The sequence below is a fragment of the Galendromus occidentalis genome, unplaced genomic scaffold (assembly GCF_000255335.2).
Source record: "Galendromus occidentalis unplaced genomic scaffold, Mocc_1.1 scf7180000075554, whole genome shotgun sequence".
In the NCBI taxonomy this organism is placed as follows: Eukaryota; Metazoa; Arthropoda; class Arachnida; order Mesostigmata; family Phytoseiidae; genus Galendromus; species Galendromus occidentalis.
Genome location: NW_003803544.1, coordinates 75,722 through 90,162, shown reverse-complemented (window position 1 = coordinate 90,162; position 14,441 = coordinate 75,722). Strand labels below are relative to the sequence as shown.

Below are 14,441 nucleotides of genomic sequence, written 5' to 3'. Positions count from 1 at the left end.
TTTCGGGGCGTTGGGTTTTCAGGTGGTTGGGTTTTCGGGGCATTGAGTTTTCGGGCCAATGGGTGCGCACCTTCTTTACAAGCGCAAGTCACCCCTTCCCCCTTCCTCGATCCTTCCCTTTCCCCAACGGGGGATTCTCAAACGAGGAGAAGTCGAAGACGGAGATCATTCAGAGGTGAAATTCAGTGAGACTGGTCGACCGTGCTCGTCGAAATGCTTTCGAATCTCTCATGCAGGTAAGCATTGTATGTGGAGGATTTCTTCTCCGTGAGCTCCTCCGAACCCACCGGATCCTCATAGTTTTTTCGTCGACAGGAAACGTCGCCACTGGACGTGCCCCAGCAGTAAGGCCAGAGGATCGGACGAACCGGCAATCGGTCCGGCCTTGCCTCCGCATTTGATGAAAAGGTTGGAACTAGTTCTGCTTGATCTTCCACCGTCTGTCGCTACCGCAAGGCATTCCGTCGAGCGCGTTGATGAGATTGAGGACGGGGATTCATCTCCACTCCTTTCCTCCATACTTCTATTTTCCAATCTGCTTTGCAGATCGCGCCGGTCGCCGGAAGACGAAGCGACCACTTCGAATCGTGCAGCGAAGGGATCAACAACGATCGGACCAGCCCTTCCAGCGCACCTCAAGCACCGTGCGGGTACGTCGAATGATAATCGTAGCTTCCTCTGCCAGGTTGGAGAATGATTCGGATACGACGCCAACGTAGAACCGTTCAGCAATTCATGTATTGTATTTCTTGACTCCCCTTTTCTAGCCGCCGAAGGAGATGGAGGAACAAGACCGCCCTCGTCAGAATCGGATTCTTCGGGAGAGGACAGACAAATGGGACCATCGATCGATTTGAAAGGGGGAGAATACGATATGCGGGAAGAGTTTGCAGATGGGGAACGGAGAGGGAAGGCCTCGAAAGATGTGGTTCTCGAGCGAGAATCCTGGATGACTGAGCTACCCTCCGATCGGACGGGGGTCAAGATCGGTACGGGCGCTCGTATGTTCACGAAACGGGACGGAAAGGTGAGTCTCCTTGAATCGATGAAAGTGTCTCTGATTTTACGTACAGGCTCGGACTGAATTATCACCGAAGACCAATAAGTCCCACCCATCGGAGCTCCACGTGAGATGCTCCCGGGATACCGCTACGAGTATGAGCGAAAACCTGGCTCTTTTCTTTAGGACATTGTTCTGGATTACACTTGGACTGCTGCTCCGGGAAAGGAAGTCACGAGAACGGAAGACGACAGAAAAGCTGCGCAGCATCAACAAGAGCTCGCGCAAAGGTACTCATTCCAGACATTCCGAGAGTCGAGAACATCTCGTGGAATTGTATAGTGGACTAGGTAATTAGGCTCTTCATCGATTCACGATGCATCCTTTTAGTCCCATAACGAAGATTGATGGCGTTTTTCCCAGGAAACGGGATGCCGAGATCGACGAGCACCTCGCTGAGTTCAACGCCGCGAAGCGCAGTAAACCTCTAATTGAAATCCACAAAGAGAAGAACTCCAAGAAAAAAGACAAGAAGAGCAAACACGAAGATAAAAAACACAAGAAAGACAAGAAAAAGGAAAAAGGAAGAAGAAGGACAAGAGCGATTGCGATCCTAGCGCGGTAAGTATATGGGTTTCTTATCTATCACAATCCCCACGGAATAATTGTGACAGTGCGCTGGAGAATCATCGGATGAGCTCTCTATAAATTCCCGTTGGGTCTCAGAGTTCAGGCGCCGATGGATGAGGCTTATAGAGTGTTACCGCCACAGATCAGGAAACCGTTCAACTGGGAAGATGAAATGAAAGTTTCGATGGTGGACACATCGCGAGCCAAATCAATGTTGGACAAGACTCTCCTGCAATCACGCTTCGCGCCGAGCAAATCACAGAAGTACCTCTGAATTTCATCGACTGCAAGCTGTACATACGATCGTGTGGAAAAAGTCTGTACATAAAGGCGAATAATCCGCTCCTTGTTCTCTTGAGCGCATGGATGTTCGTGGGAAGATGATACGCAGCAGCGAATGTACATGAGGCATACCATCTCGTCCTCATGGAAAGGATTTAGCGAGAGTCGCCGCATGAACGAGAAAATTCGAAAAACAAGATTGTCCCGTTCGTGTACACGCCTAGAATTTCGCACATTGGTCTCATCGGATTTCCGCGAGTACCGCGTCGTTGAGCACTAGACCAAGGCAAATGACGTCTGTTCCGCCCTACGCCACGGTTCTCGGCTCTCTTGTTCGGCGTCAAGTGAAGATATAATACGCTCTGGTGACTCTACGCAGCGCATCGGAGACGGCCAAGCTGTATTGAATATCGTAGACAGCTCTGGAATCATTCGACTCCCCATCCAGCATTCAGCAGGATCTCTCCGCTTAGAAATGTTGAATGAGGATTTCTGAACAGGTGTCCGCTCACTTCCTTGCTTAGAGGGACCGTCGCTGGTATGAAGTCGATACGACTCGAGAGACGACAACATTCGAACTTACGCTCCACCTCGCCCGAAATCTTCTCCGTGTATGCAAGTGCTTGCAAACATGCATCTTGCCTGGCAGCGATCCCGATCTCTCCCGAGCTCCATGGCACTGTGCAGGAAGACTCCGTGAGGTACGTAACAAGTGCATCCCTCCGTGACTCAGGAGTCGGAGTTTTTCCAGACATGCCCTTATTCCCTGCACATCTCGGTAATATATCATTCTTCAAAGGGTTCTCCGATTCGATGTCCGGGTACACGGCAGAAGCTTACGTCTTGCTCCCGAATCAGGACGGGAGGTAAGAACTTCATCCGAGAAACGTGTTCGACTTGTCTTATTGCGAGTTGATATTATTTTCATCATACGAAGCCCTTAGGTGAGGCGGACCTGGGGACGCCCCACCGAGAAGTGAAGCCGCGAAGAAGTGCCCGATCATTGCTCGTCTTGCGTGTGCGGATCGTGGAGGCGCTCATTTTCTGTTTCATTCTTTCCAATCATTGAATGATGAAATGTTCTCGGAAAGTCTCTACCCCGTCCCCCTGAGGTCGCATTTCACGGACGGGAAATCTCATTCGGGAGAATACCTCCAGAGGTGTCAATTTTGGATATAAGATCACCATGGCGCATCCGAATCAGACAGAAGCGCGTATCCATTCCTGTCAGTTTTGGAAAGTCTCCTTTATGTATGTACGCTGCTTTCTCAAACGAGGATCCCGAGTTCACCCCGACATGGCGTAAACCATATTCATACGCTCTCGGTGGCATCCGGAGATTGAGGACTGGGCGACAAAACGGTCAGGGGCGGATTCTTCCTCAAGTTCTATGAAATCGTGATCTAAATCGGGAGAGGTGGAGACGCCAATGAGAGATTAGCGGATGAGCAAGAAATCGCAACGTGACAATCGCGAACTTCGATTACGAATGCGCCAAGTAGGTGTTGTGAATGGATGCTTTGAAGATCAGGCGCCGCTCCGCATGCTCTTCGGCATCCTTCGGCGGGGTTACACAGAAAGTTCGAGTCAAGTCAGCCTTTCCTCTCTATAGCCGCCCCCTGCCCCTTGAAGAGAGTCGTATGGGGAGGGTAGCTCGAGGTTGGAGATCACACAGAGCCGGTATCAAGATGGAACGGTCGACTTACAGGTTTCCACGTCAGCTGATCCGATTGCTCAAGTTCACAATGGAGAGAATCTCAACAACGACTTATGAGCCGACTCCCTTCGTGCCTCAATTGAGGGAGGTCTGGTTCGACTCGGCGGACAATGGTGAGCTCCGTGTCCGCAGAGTGCTCAAGAGGAAAGCACTGAACTTCGATTTGACGCCCAGTCAGAAGAGAAGCCTCCGAACGTTGCTGGGCAAAAATGAACATTGGTCGCGAAGGATCAGCGACCAAGAGGCGAGATTCATGCGGGCGATCCTCGGGGGCAGCGACCTGGGCACGGTCTTGCTGCCGATTACCCGCAAGAAGCTGCCCAGATCTCCGGCAGGATTGCGGGAGATCTTGATTGAGGAGATTCTTCCCTCAACTATACGCAAGTTCTTCACTCCGGGAGCATATGCCATGCTCTCGAATCTCTTATGGAGGTAAGCATCGTATGTTGTGGGTTTCTTCTCGGTGAGCTCCTCACAAGCCGCATAATTTATTCTTCGACAGGAAACGTCGCCACTGGACGTGCCCCCTCTGCAGGATCCCAAGGATCCTGAAGATGGTCCGTTGCGAGGAAAGCGACGCCAGGTTTCACGACGTCTGCATGGACTTTGAGTTCTGGAAATCGATGAATAAAAAATTGCTCCAGGGCCTTTGGCTGTCTATCTCTTCCAAAGATGAGCGTTCCGGCATGTTTGAATAACTCAGCATGCTCGTGGCATTCTTGCTCTTCTCTCATTTAGTTCGAGCGCGGGAGACCTTCAGGTGTCTTGTGTATGGATAATCAATGAGGGGGAAGAGTAACGAGGAACAGACTTGCAAAGAAAAATTCACCTTGGCAATCGAGAGCACAGACCAGCAGAGAAGCAATCAGTGCGGGAAGCTCGCACCCTGAGGCTCCCGCGGTGCCAAATGTTGGAGATCGGGCCAATTTCGGAGAGAGAAGCTCAGTGGACTCTTCTCGAGTCCAAACCCGAAAATGACTTTCCCGAGATTTCTTTCGAAGAGATGCGAAGAGCGAAACTCCCAGCGAATCTGGCGATCTCGATCTCTGTTCAGACGATCTCTCCGGGCCGCCACTTGTACTTTGGAAACTCAGCTTGCGATTCCAGTTACCATCGATTCGGGTCCGGTTTGGTGAAATTCCGAGGGCGGAGCCAGGATATGAAATGTACCCGAGCTGACACTCCGTGAGCTCCAGAATCCTCTATTCGGAGAGTCCGGAGGATATGACTCATGCTGACTAATGACCTCATTGAGCATAAATGATGACGAGGTATCAACCCTGTTAGTCTCGCAAGCTTCGCACAAACGCGTTTCGTGGTGGGGCTAATCGTCGCTCGGAGGAGCCTTTATCGCCAATCTCGCACCACATTCGCGGAAAGCTGTGAGGTTGCGTTATATTCTTCTTGATCTGATCCGAGATAGATTCGATGGTTGCGCCCACCAGGCCCCCTGTAAATATTCCGAGAAACTTCCCGAAGATCTCGATGTGAAACGAGCCAGAAAGTCCGATTCGAGACATTCCGATCTGCAAGTTGCGAGCATCCTGGAGGAAGGTGGGACGATGATGGCGGTAGCCGCTCGAGCGAGCTGGAACGACTTGGAACGAAAATTATGGGGGCATGGGTCAGTTTCCCAATCCTTCGTCGCACTTTCGCATGATTCCGCCTGTAGGAATATCTCGGATCTTTTTCCTACTTCGAGGGCCGTGGGCAGCCAGGCTTCCGAATAAGCGCTAGCACGGAAGTTCCTAGCTCTCTTCTTCCTTAGGTGTATTGCTGCTACCCGTTGTACATATTTGGTGTCACGTATGCCGCAGGACTGTAGCGCAATCTTATCAACAGCTGCTGTCGAGCACAATCTACGTGCTGAGAATTAAGTCGTTCGAGTTTGTCGCGGTCTCGCCATATCATTTTATGATCTACGTACGGATTCACAATATCTCAGTATCACGTTTCGATCCCAGTTCATTCAGCTGTGTTCCCGGAGAGATGGTCTCTCCGAAGGCTCATCCGGTATCTGCACCCTGTCACGGTAGCGGTACTTGAGAAAAACTATTGGAGCTGTCGAAAGCACAGCCGGAGAGCAAGCGTAATCTTCCAGTCATATTTCCGGGTTTTCTCAGCATGAGGGTTCCCTTACGGGAAATAAGGCGGGTGGGGGGCAGCTCTCTTTCTCGTCGCTCTCTTGGCGGGAGCCGCCATCTTGCGGTCAAATGTGGCTGACTGGATGAATTGCCCCTCTTCACGCGTCCGGCAGCAACACGATTTGAGTCGGAGCGCTCTGAGCTAAGCTATCGGAGCTGCTTGCCTCGAGTTTATGGATCGCTCCGCCCTAGAGGACCTACGATATCATTCCGCGGTTCAACATCAGCAGATCTGGAACCCTGTCGCCTACTGCCTCCCGAGAGCCCGTTCTCCTCTCTCAATCGAAACACACGGAAAGAGCGAGCAGTGTGTGCCATTCGCAAACACCTGACTACATAGGGAGCCTCGGCATTTATCGACAACGCATCATTTTAAGGATTCGCGAGGACTGGAACGATCTCAATAAGTTGTTCATGTGTTGTGGTATTCGCCGGAGGTATCAACATCTCGCTCCTTCTTCCGTTTCAACTGTGAGTATGCGTGTTTATCGATTTTCAGGGATTAGAGTGTGTCGGAGAATCATTCGATTCTGGAGAAATGGGAGACTCCGGAGCTGTCCCCCGGACCTCCCCGAGAGCATAAGAATGACCCGATGTTTAGAGGGGTCGCGCCGACATCCAAGCTCAGGGGGAAGACGATTTCCAGGCGCGACAGTATCGTCAGTGCTCACACCGCAATATCCGAAATACGTGAGTCATCGCGGAAACCGACGTGTTTTGCTCGCCGTGACTTGTGAGGGACTCCTCTCCGCTCCACAATGAGAACGATCAGAACGAAGCTCCCAACTTTTCGACCGGACAATGCCGAGCGACGTCCTTATCCGAATTCGATTATTTTCTCGAAGCCCATCCTGGATGTTTCTCTGGCTCAATATTTTGGAAACCTACGTTTATCTGGAGAGTTGGAGCGTCTCAAACCAGCCTCCCGTTTTTTCCAAGGCAAGAGAGGAGGGAATTTCTGAGGAGCCAGTGAAATCCGACTCGATGACATTGTCCGGCTCTTGATGTTTGAGTGGACGGATGAATCGAGAATCGTTCCCCGCTGCTTGACGCTCATAGCAATCAAGGCGTGAGCGATCATGATACATCGCCAATAGAGGATTGGGAAAAAATCGCTTTTAGAAGATTCTTAGTCATCCTATTGATACTCCCTCGGACTGCGATGACTCTTATCTGAGCGGATTAGGAAGTGACCAATGCTGACCGAGACTGATGTGGATGAGTTTTGATTCCTAGATGTCTATTTAGTGTGGGAAGAGTTCTAACGGACTGGCTCAAGAATGCCGAGCTCCTAAAACAGCCGCTTTCCGCGAGGGTCGTGATCGGTAGAGCCGCAGCTGTCCAGAAAGCACCCGCAGCTGTTCGCTTGAAACTTCCGGTAGCTTTCGAGCCCTTAAATGATAATCCAATCATTTCGCAGAAATCTTCAATATGAGTCAACTGCAGTACGGAGCCGTTTGTAGGGGCTACACAGTTCTTGTCAGTCATCAAGACCCCAGGCTGACAGAAAATGCAGAAAGGTGAGGCTCGGATTCCATCCATGTACTTGACATCATTCTTGAGGACAGCCTGAAGAACCTTTACCGACCTGAAGGAAAAATGACCGCCTGTTTTTCGCAGATACCTCACGGATTTCCTGTGCACATTCAGCACAGAGGTGGACACGAAAACCTCATTCAGTGCCGGAGGGTTTGTATCAATTTTTTCCTGGACATTCAGACCCTAATTCCGAAATTCGGTTCGATCGGTCACCAAATGCATACAGGGGTGAAAAATTGATTGGCGCTACGCCGGTCCATGTCGGCAGTCTCGCTTCATCGATCTCATATTTGTTTCAGCTTCAAATTCCACATCCAAGTGCAAGCGGGGATGGTGTTTTGCTGCGGTGCCACACCTGAAGCTGGCGTCCGTCTACCGTTCCTATTCCTCGCAGAGCTCTCGAAAAGGTTTGTTCTCGACTGATGGGATTTAATTCGTCTTCCTCTCCGCGCGATATCCTCTGTCGGGCAGCGCTCCTCATTCGAGAACTTCATCTTCCGGACAGATTCACCCTGACTTCACTGCCATCTCGGGCGTACAACGCTGAAGAGCACGAATTCGACCGAGAATTCCAAGCGATTCTTAAGGACACCCTCGTGAGTTTTTCCTGTAGATTCCCCATATGTGGGAAAGTGTGGTTTCCGTTTCTTTGGATTCCTCAACGATGAATTGTCCGAGTTCAAGGGAGACAAGCAGGAAGAAAAAGGAGCTCTAGCCGATGAGTCGACTCAAATTCTTCCGCAGGACTCCTTCAATAGTGGAAAGAGCGGCGATCAAGTCGAGCAGCTGAAAAGTCAAGTCAACGATGTCAAAGGAATAATGCAAGAGAACATAAAGAAAGCCCTCGACAGAGGTGCTCGAATGGACGATTTGGTGGATCAAACCGAGAACTTAGAGAGTCAGGTTCGTGCTGTTCTTCTCATCTGCGGACGATCCCTGCCAGAAATCAGGCTCCGAAGATCACCCGGAAGTCGAGTTGACCGATATTCTCTCGTTGCAGAGCGTGACCTTCCGCGCTCAATCTGGCCGAGTGCGTCGCAAGATGTGGCTTCAGAACTTGAAGATGTGGATCATAATTGGTGTTGTCGTTTCCGTCGTCGTGTTGCTGATTATCCTCAAGATTGCTGGCGTGTTCTGAGTGAACGAAACTGCGGGGCGCTTTGTCCGGAAACTTGCTTTCACGGACGCGTCCAGGTTCCCGGATGAGTGCGCGGAACTGTAATAATGGATCTAGCTAGAAAGCGAAATGTGTACAGAATCGAGCGAGTCGCGCTCGGAGAGAAACCAGAAAAGAATAAATTTGTATATTTTAGCGGCTCGAATTTGGCTCGCTTCATGGAAGTCCGAGCTGCGTCACGAGAAAGGAGGGTGCCGCCACAGATGTTGAGCCTGCAGAATTTCAAAAATAGCTCCGTCGGTCTCGAATACGTCAGGAGTCAGGACCCGAGATACCACATCCAGGAATTTTTCGTGGAAAACAAGATTTATTCCCAGGAATAATCGTCGCTTTCACGATGATCTTACCGCAAAGGATGCTGAGCAATGATTTCTGGCGTTTCTCTTTCTTAGTGATTTTTTGTATACAAAGTTTGACTGCTATTGCTATAGAAAATCATTGGAGTATCGCAGTTCCTTCCAATGTGAGTTCATCGCGTCGTCTCTCCCTTGGTCAAGTTGTCTCGTTCGTAAGGGCATTCTCCTCCGTCAAGCGATTTTTCTCATCATCGCGATCACATTCTCGGAGCTTTCTTGGCTGAGATATCCGTTCTCTGCGAGGTTGAATGTACCCATTTCTCTCTTCTTTCAATTAAAAACTATGTAAGTTCACAACGATTGAGGTAAGATTGTCGATCAGCCTTTGGCTCTTGTCAAGGTCACGGTGTGATTTGGATGATCTCATAACAAGGATTCGAAAGGAACTTCTTCCTTCGGATATGTACACCCTCCGGATAGCTAGGAAATGTTTACAAGGTGCTGAAACCCCTCGACTGACGCGTGGCTCAATCGAGCGTCTCACAGTCGAGACATGCAGGGAAGCCTGGGTCGATGTCGCTGTTTTCTGAATCCAATATTCATCCTCAAACACTTGTGTCCTCATCATTATTAAGATCGATCAGAGCTCTGCTAGCTTGTGCGTCCTGCGCCGAGCTTGCGTTCCCGTTCGACCTGTCGGCTCTCGCAGCGTTCCTCTTTATTTTATCTTTGAATGGATCGACTACGATCTGCTCGGTTCCTTTGATTTCCGCCCGACAGAAGGGGCAACCGACACCGTCGGAGTCCTGCCACGACGTGAGACATGGCGTGCAAAGCAGGTGACCACAAGGCTCGATTCGAACATCCTGAAAAGCAAACCCGTATTGAGTAAACGGAATCGAAACGTCATCAGCGAAGCCGCTAAATACGAGTACAGTACTCGGTGAGCGTACCTTGTCGTTCTCTGCACAGATCTTGCACAGCTGGAAGGTTGATCCCATCTCACAGTAGAGCTCGTACTGCTCCTCGGTCACCTGGAAAACAATGGAATATGAAGAGCCGTTTCCACCCGAGAGCTACGATGGCTTCCCGGTAATTTCGTAGCGAGGGACGCGACTATTCACTCGCTGAACTCCGAGTCTTATTCTTCGTTCGAGATCAAGAAGTCTCACTTGGATATGGTCTTCGGGTTCCTCTCTGACGGCGAAAGATAGATCAGGGTTGATTGTCCGCCCATCGGGGAACAGATAGAATCCATCTCGGTAGCCATCCAGCAAGGCCTGGCATAGGGATTTGTTCTGTGGAATAGTCTGAAGGATGCTGCCGTCTGATGTGACATACCTGTGGAATTTGCATGGAATCATTCATTTCCATCTCGCGAGGAATATATTCCCACCATCCCGCATCTTACCGACACTGATTCTCCACGATATATCGATGAAATCTCAATGTGCCGCTTACCCTATAGCCCACTGGCCGAGTTTGGTGCAGCTCAGTCGGAAGACGTAGGCACCAGCCATTTCCAGCCGAGAGAGACGAGCCTTAACCTGCGGAGATTGGGGGGTGTTTGGGAGTCCGTCCGTTCATCGATCACCCTCGAATACGTTTGTGTCTTTACTAATGCTCACCTCGTCATATGTCAAGAAAGCTACATAACCCGGATGAGTGACTGCGAGTATTTGCCAATTCCTCAGGAGCGATTGCCAAGGCTTGAATTAAGGAGAAAGTTACTTGGGGAAAGATGCTCTCTCTGCTAATACTTTCGGCAGAGGGAGAGACTCCACGTACCTGGAACAGCCTCGTGAAGACATCGAATTCGAAACAGGATATGTAATCGTTGCAAGTTAAATCAATTGTGGTTTTCAGGGCCATCGCCTCGAGAGTGCTCGTCATCGGATGCACGACGTTCAAAGCTTCTCGAAACGCTCTGTGTGAGGAGACGAAGTTCACTTTTTAGCTTGGGAACTCGATCGGCTCCCCAGATCTGTCATAAAAGAGCTCAAGTGAGACTCGGGTGCTCTCGGCATAATTACCTCCAGTGAACGATCGTTCGGTTCCCGAAATTGTCTCTCCAGAAAGCGGCAGCGTCAGATTTAGTGATCCGAAATGTATCTCCCGCGAATGTCCCTTCGGGGAACAATGCCTGCAACAATCGCTCGAAGTTCAGATTCTGTTTCATGACTACATCGGAGGAATGAGCCCATCCGACAGATGGATTTCGGAATTTTCCCCCGAACGTTGGCGATGCGATGCTGCTTCACCTTCAGTTCCGCCAACATGTGTGAAAAAATCAGCGACAGCTTCGTGAGGTTCCTCCGGTGTACCGTGCCCTCCTCGTAAATCCGTTCCTGAAGGAGAGGAATCGAAAACGCTCAAGTACACGATGTTTATCTGTCTGATTTTGGGTCGCGACCCTGGATTGTGAGAGACAATGCTTCATTGGCCGTTTCCGCCGAAATACCTTTCCGTCCTTGAACAATTTGATTGCTTGCTTGCATTTCCGATAGAGATTCGATATGAACTCCCGAAAATACTCGTTCTCGTTCAGGATTTGCATCTCGAGCTCATACCTGAAAATCGAGCCAACTGCTCACATCTGCTCGGCCAACGGAATCATATCTTGCTCTGAATTCAGCGGGCTCTCCATCGGGGGACGGGATACTCACTTGGCGTATATGAGCCTCAGATGCTGATAGGTGTCCGGCAGGAGATCGAGGATGAAAGGAGGCGAATTCTTGAGGTTCATCCGAGGATCTTGGCAAAATTTCACCACCTGAGGTTGAGGGCAGACGAATGGTAAGGCTCTGACACGAATCCCCGAGCTCCCGGGAAATCCAAGGGATCTATTTCCTCCGACTGGGCTACTCGAGACACCTACCTTGTCCATCAACTTCCATGTCTTCTCAATGGTCTTGCGTTCGATGACGAATCTGAAAAAGGAGGAGGAATCAGAGTGAAAATTACGCGCGAGAAATATTCCCTCGGGGAACTAACGGAAGCAGAGCCTGAGAGAGCGAAGGAGTCGGAAGTCGGCTTCCTCGACCACAGCAGAGACGACCCGCAGTCAGGATTCTCGGCGAGACTTGCATGGTGTCCGATTAGGTTCCTGAAATATGATCCTCGCCCGCCCGTTTTTCGATGGAGTGGTACGATTTCCACCGCAGGATCTAGGTCAAGGGCTCGGAAAAGGGGCTACGGATCGAGCGAGATCGTCGAAGATGTCGAGAGTGATAATGAGGGGGAATGCTAGTTCCCCGGAGTCGCTGAACATCGAGTGGAATCTGTTCTCAGCGAGAGGGGTGGGTCACTGCCAGCTGGAGAAAGTCCAAATACATATCGGTCGTTACGTATTAGGCTGGATGGAACAGAACGGCTCCGAACGCTCACATTCAGCTCTCTGGTCTCATCATCGACGGATGAATCATTCTCGAGACTCCATACGCCAAGCCATTGCTCGGAGCGTGGTGAGTGAGCAATAATGCATGAGCATGCACAACCTGGACACGAGTCAACGCGCTTCGGTTTTAGCTCTCGCAGCCGGGAAGTCTCACGGCAGGACGCGCACAATGACAGGGTGGGATTCCCACCGCCCTTGTCTATCTGGGAAGGTCACAAAGGAAAAACTTCCAAGCAGAGAGCACGACAATGCTGTGCAGATGATCCTGCTCTGTGGATGGCCGTAGAATCCTCGATGGTATGAATGTTGACAAAACAAGATTGATCACGACAGTCAACGTTTACAATCTCTCGATAGCTCATTGCTTTAGCAGTCTCTACCGATGCCATCCGCACGGGCGGGTCTCGCGAACGAGACGGCTGATTGATTTGAGCATACTCGTTTTACATGGGCGGCGTTCGAGCGAATATTTCACCAGAGAAATACAAGGACGCACCCAATCGGTTTCTGGCTTCGCAACTGAATCCTACAAGATAAAAGGCTCAGACACTCGAAGGCTTACGGCGCTTGAATAATTATCTTCTTTGACGGTGAAAAGAACAGAGACAGAGGAACGACCTTAGAGACATTTCGGTCATGCGATCGCGAAACTAGATTCGATGAAGTTATATCGGTTAAGTCAACTTCAACCGATGTGTCGCGGTCCTCTGTGTCATATGCTCTTCCCGGATCATGAGAGATATGTATTTCGAAACTTCCCGAAAAAAATACGAGACGGTCAGTTCAGAGTCGGCTTCTTCCGAGGAACCCACGTCAACCGCTGACCACGCGATTCCTCGTGCCGCTACTCTACTCGGGAAACGGAACTGCGTGGGGAAAATGAGGTGGTGTGAGGAGATCAGCTGGGACCATCAAAAGGGAGTACCCAACGAGTCAGAGATATTTTCATGGCAGCTTTCGCCTCGAGTACCAGGCATATCCTTGTCCGCTAGAGTCTAGAGGGCTGCTTCAAAAACTCATGGAACTCGAGAGCAGGAGAACCGGCAAATATCAGAGGCTGATCGCTGTCGACGAATTTGGAAATATATTTCGACCATTGTGACACGCCACATCCGTTGGCATGCCGCTACTTGACTGTTCTGCTGGGTTCTTGCCTGCTGTGGTTGGCTTTCCAGTCGGTACTTTGAAAGGTTCGCTAGTTTCGAGGCGTGAGTCACGCACGCATACACCAGATCCTCCACATCGGTTACTCGGGGAATTTTTCAGGAAATCCTGGCTGGTGATTTGTCGGAAAGAGCGACCCAGTCAGTGATTCATCTCGACACTGCGATCGTCGAGGACAGAATATGGCGTCAGGGAAATACAACATGCATCGGGCGTCAAGCGAATTCTAAATTTACTCGGATATCACTTTGACGCGCGTTTGTGACTGAAGCCAACAGATGAATATTCCATTGATCCCGACATGTATCCGTTTCGATGATACGAGACGCGAGAACGCTGCACTGCCAGCATGTACATGGTTCCCGGACTTGTCTGAAGCCTGAATAAGCTCGGAGACCATTGAAGGGGAACGTGGATTGCTCGAGTAAGACCGCAGAACTACGCTTGCGTCCGCCATCCCAGAGGATGGATTGTCGAACGAAATCGCCTGCTCTCCACTACGAGGGACAAGCGGGTCCTTCAGACGCTCATCAGTCATCGGAGGGAAATTATAGAGTCCCGGAATCGATCCGATTGTGTATAGGTAATAAAATGACGGAACCGTCAGAATCTCTGACAACCGCCCGACACTGCTAGGTATTGCTCAGCCCCGTTTCATGAGGCCCTCTATTACAGTGATCTCTGATTGGCGACGCACTACGATTCGATTGGATGTGGCAGCGACTTCTTGTTAGGCGAATGGAATGTTTCGCCGACCGTCAGCGATCGCAATGAATACAGTCCGTCGGAGTACAGAGGATATTCATGAGATTCCGAGGTTTCTCCGACACTCAGAATCTCTCATTTGGAGATGGGGGCTCACCTCGGGGGGTTTGTTGATAAAAGTTTGCTGAACAGTGCCGAGAAATTCAACTGAACCGGAGAGGTTGTTGTAGCCATAACTTCCCGATCCAGGAGCTGGCTCGAATCCTGCAGCCCGTTGCGAGGAGATCCTTCCCTTCGACGAGTCGTTTATCCAACGGAGGAGCTCGGTCGTATCTTGGCTCCTTCGGCTACCGAGCATCCGGTTCTCTGACCCGTCCGAACAAAAGAATT

The 14,441-nt window shown here is 50.4% G+C and overlaps 2 protein-coding genes across 2 annotated transcripts; one reads left to right on the top strand and one right to left on the bottom strand.

Moving 5' to 3' along the window:
- The first annotated feature begins 6,077 nt into the window (after positions 1–6,077).
- On the top strand, positions 6,078–8,629 carry LOC100907967 (vesicle-associated membrane protein 722). Its single transcript, XM_003737425.1, has 7 exons — positions 6,078–6,244; positions 7,194–7,293; positions 7,394–7,462; positions 7,612–7,719; positions 7,818–7,908; positions 8,057–8,215; positions 8,313–8,629. Exons 2-7 carry the CDS (start codon positions 7,205–7,207, stop codon positions 8,448–8,450), a joined length of 654 nt encoding a protein of 217 aa, XP_003737473.1. The 5' UTR covers positions 6,078–6,244; positions 7,194–7,204; the 3' UTR covers positions 8,451–8,629.
- Positions 8,630–8,970: 341 nt separating this feature from the next.
- Positions 8,971–14,318, bottom strand: LOC100897717 (E3 ubiquitin-protein ligase CBL). The gene is made up of 12 exons (XM_018638993.1): positions 14,209–14,318; positions 11,664–11,715; positions 11,452–11,558; positions 11,247–11,355; positions 11,047–11,133; positions 10,819–10,928; positions 10,574–10,712; positions 10,414–10,494; positions 10,247–10,332; positions 9,958–10,126; positions 9,739–9,819; positions 8,971–9,651 (listed from the first exon to the last, which is right to left on the bottom strand). The coding sequence occupies exons 1-12, from the start codon at positions 14,283–14,285 to the stop codon at positions 9,391–9,393; spliced, it is 1,359 nt and encodes a 452-aa protein (XP_018494509.1). The 5' UTR covers positions 14,286–14,318; the 3' UTR covers positions 8,971–9,390.
- Between the last annotated feature and the right edge of the window lie 123 nt (positions 14,319–14,441).

Excerpts from the sequence above, each read along its gene's own strand:
- LOC100907967 (XM_003737425.1), top strand. The coding sequence starts at position 7,205 with ATGAGTCAACTGCAGTACGGAGCCGTTTGTAGGGGCTACACAGTTCTT. Across the intron at positions 7,463-7,611 it reads ACCTCATTCAGTGCCGGAGG|CTTCAAATTCCACATCCAAG; the intron begins GTTTGTATCAAT and ends TATTTGTTTCAG. Across the intron at positions 7,720-7,817 it reads CTCGCAGAGCTCTCGAAAAG|ATTCACCCTGACTTCACTGC; the intron begins GTTTGTTCTCGA and ends TCTTCCGGACAG.
- LOC100897717 (XM_018638993.1), bottom strand. The coding sequence starts at position 14,285 with ATGGCTACAACAACCTCTCCGGTTCAGTTGAATTTCTCGGCACTGTTC. Across the intron at positions 10,495-10,573 it reads TCTTCACGAGGCTGTTCCAG|CCTTGGCAATCGCTCCTGAG; the intron begins GTACGTGGAGTC and ends CCTTAATTCAAG. Across the intron at positions 10,333-10,413 it reads CTTTCTTGACATATGACGAG|GTTAAGGCTCGTCTCTCTCG; the intron begins GTGAGCATTAGT and ends CAATCTCCGCAG.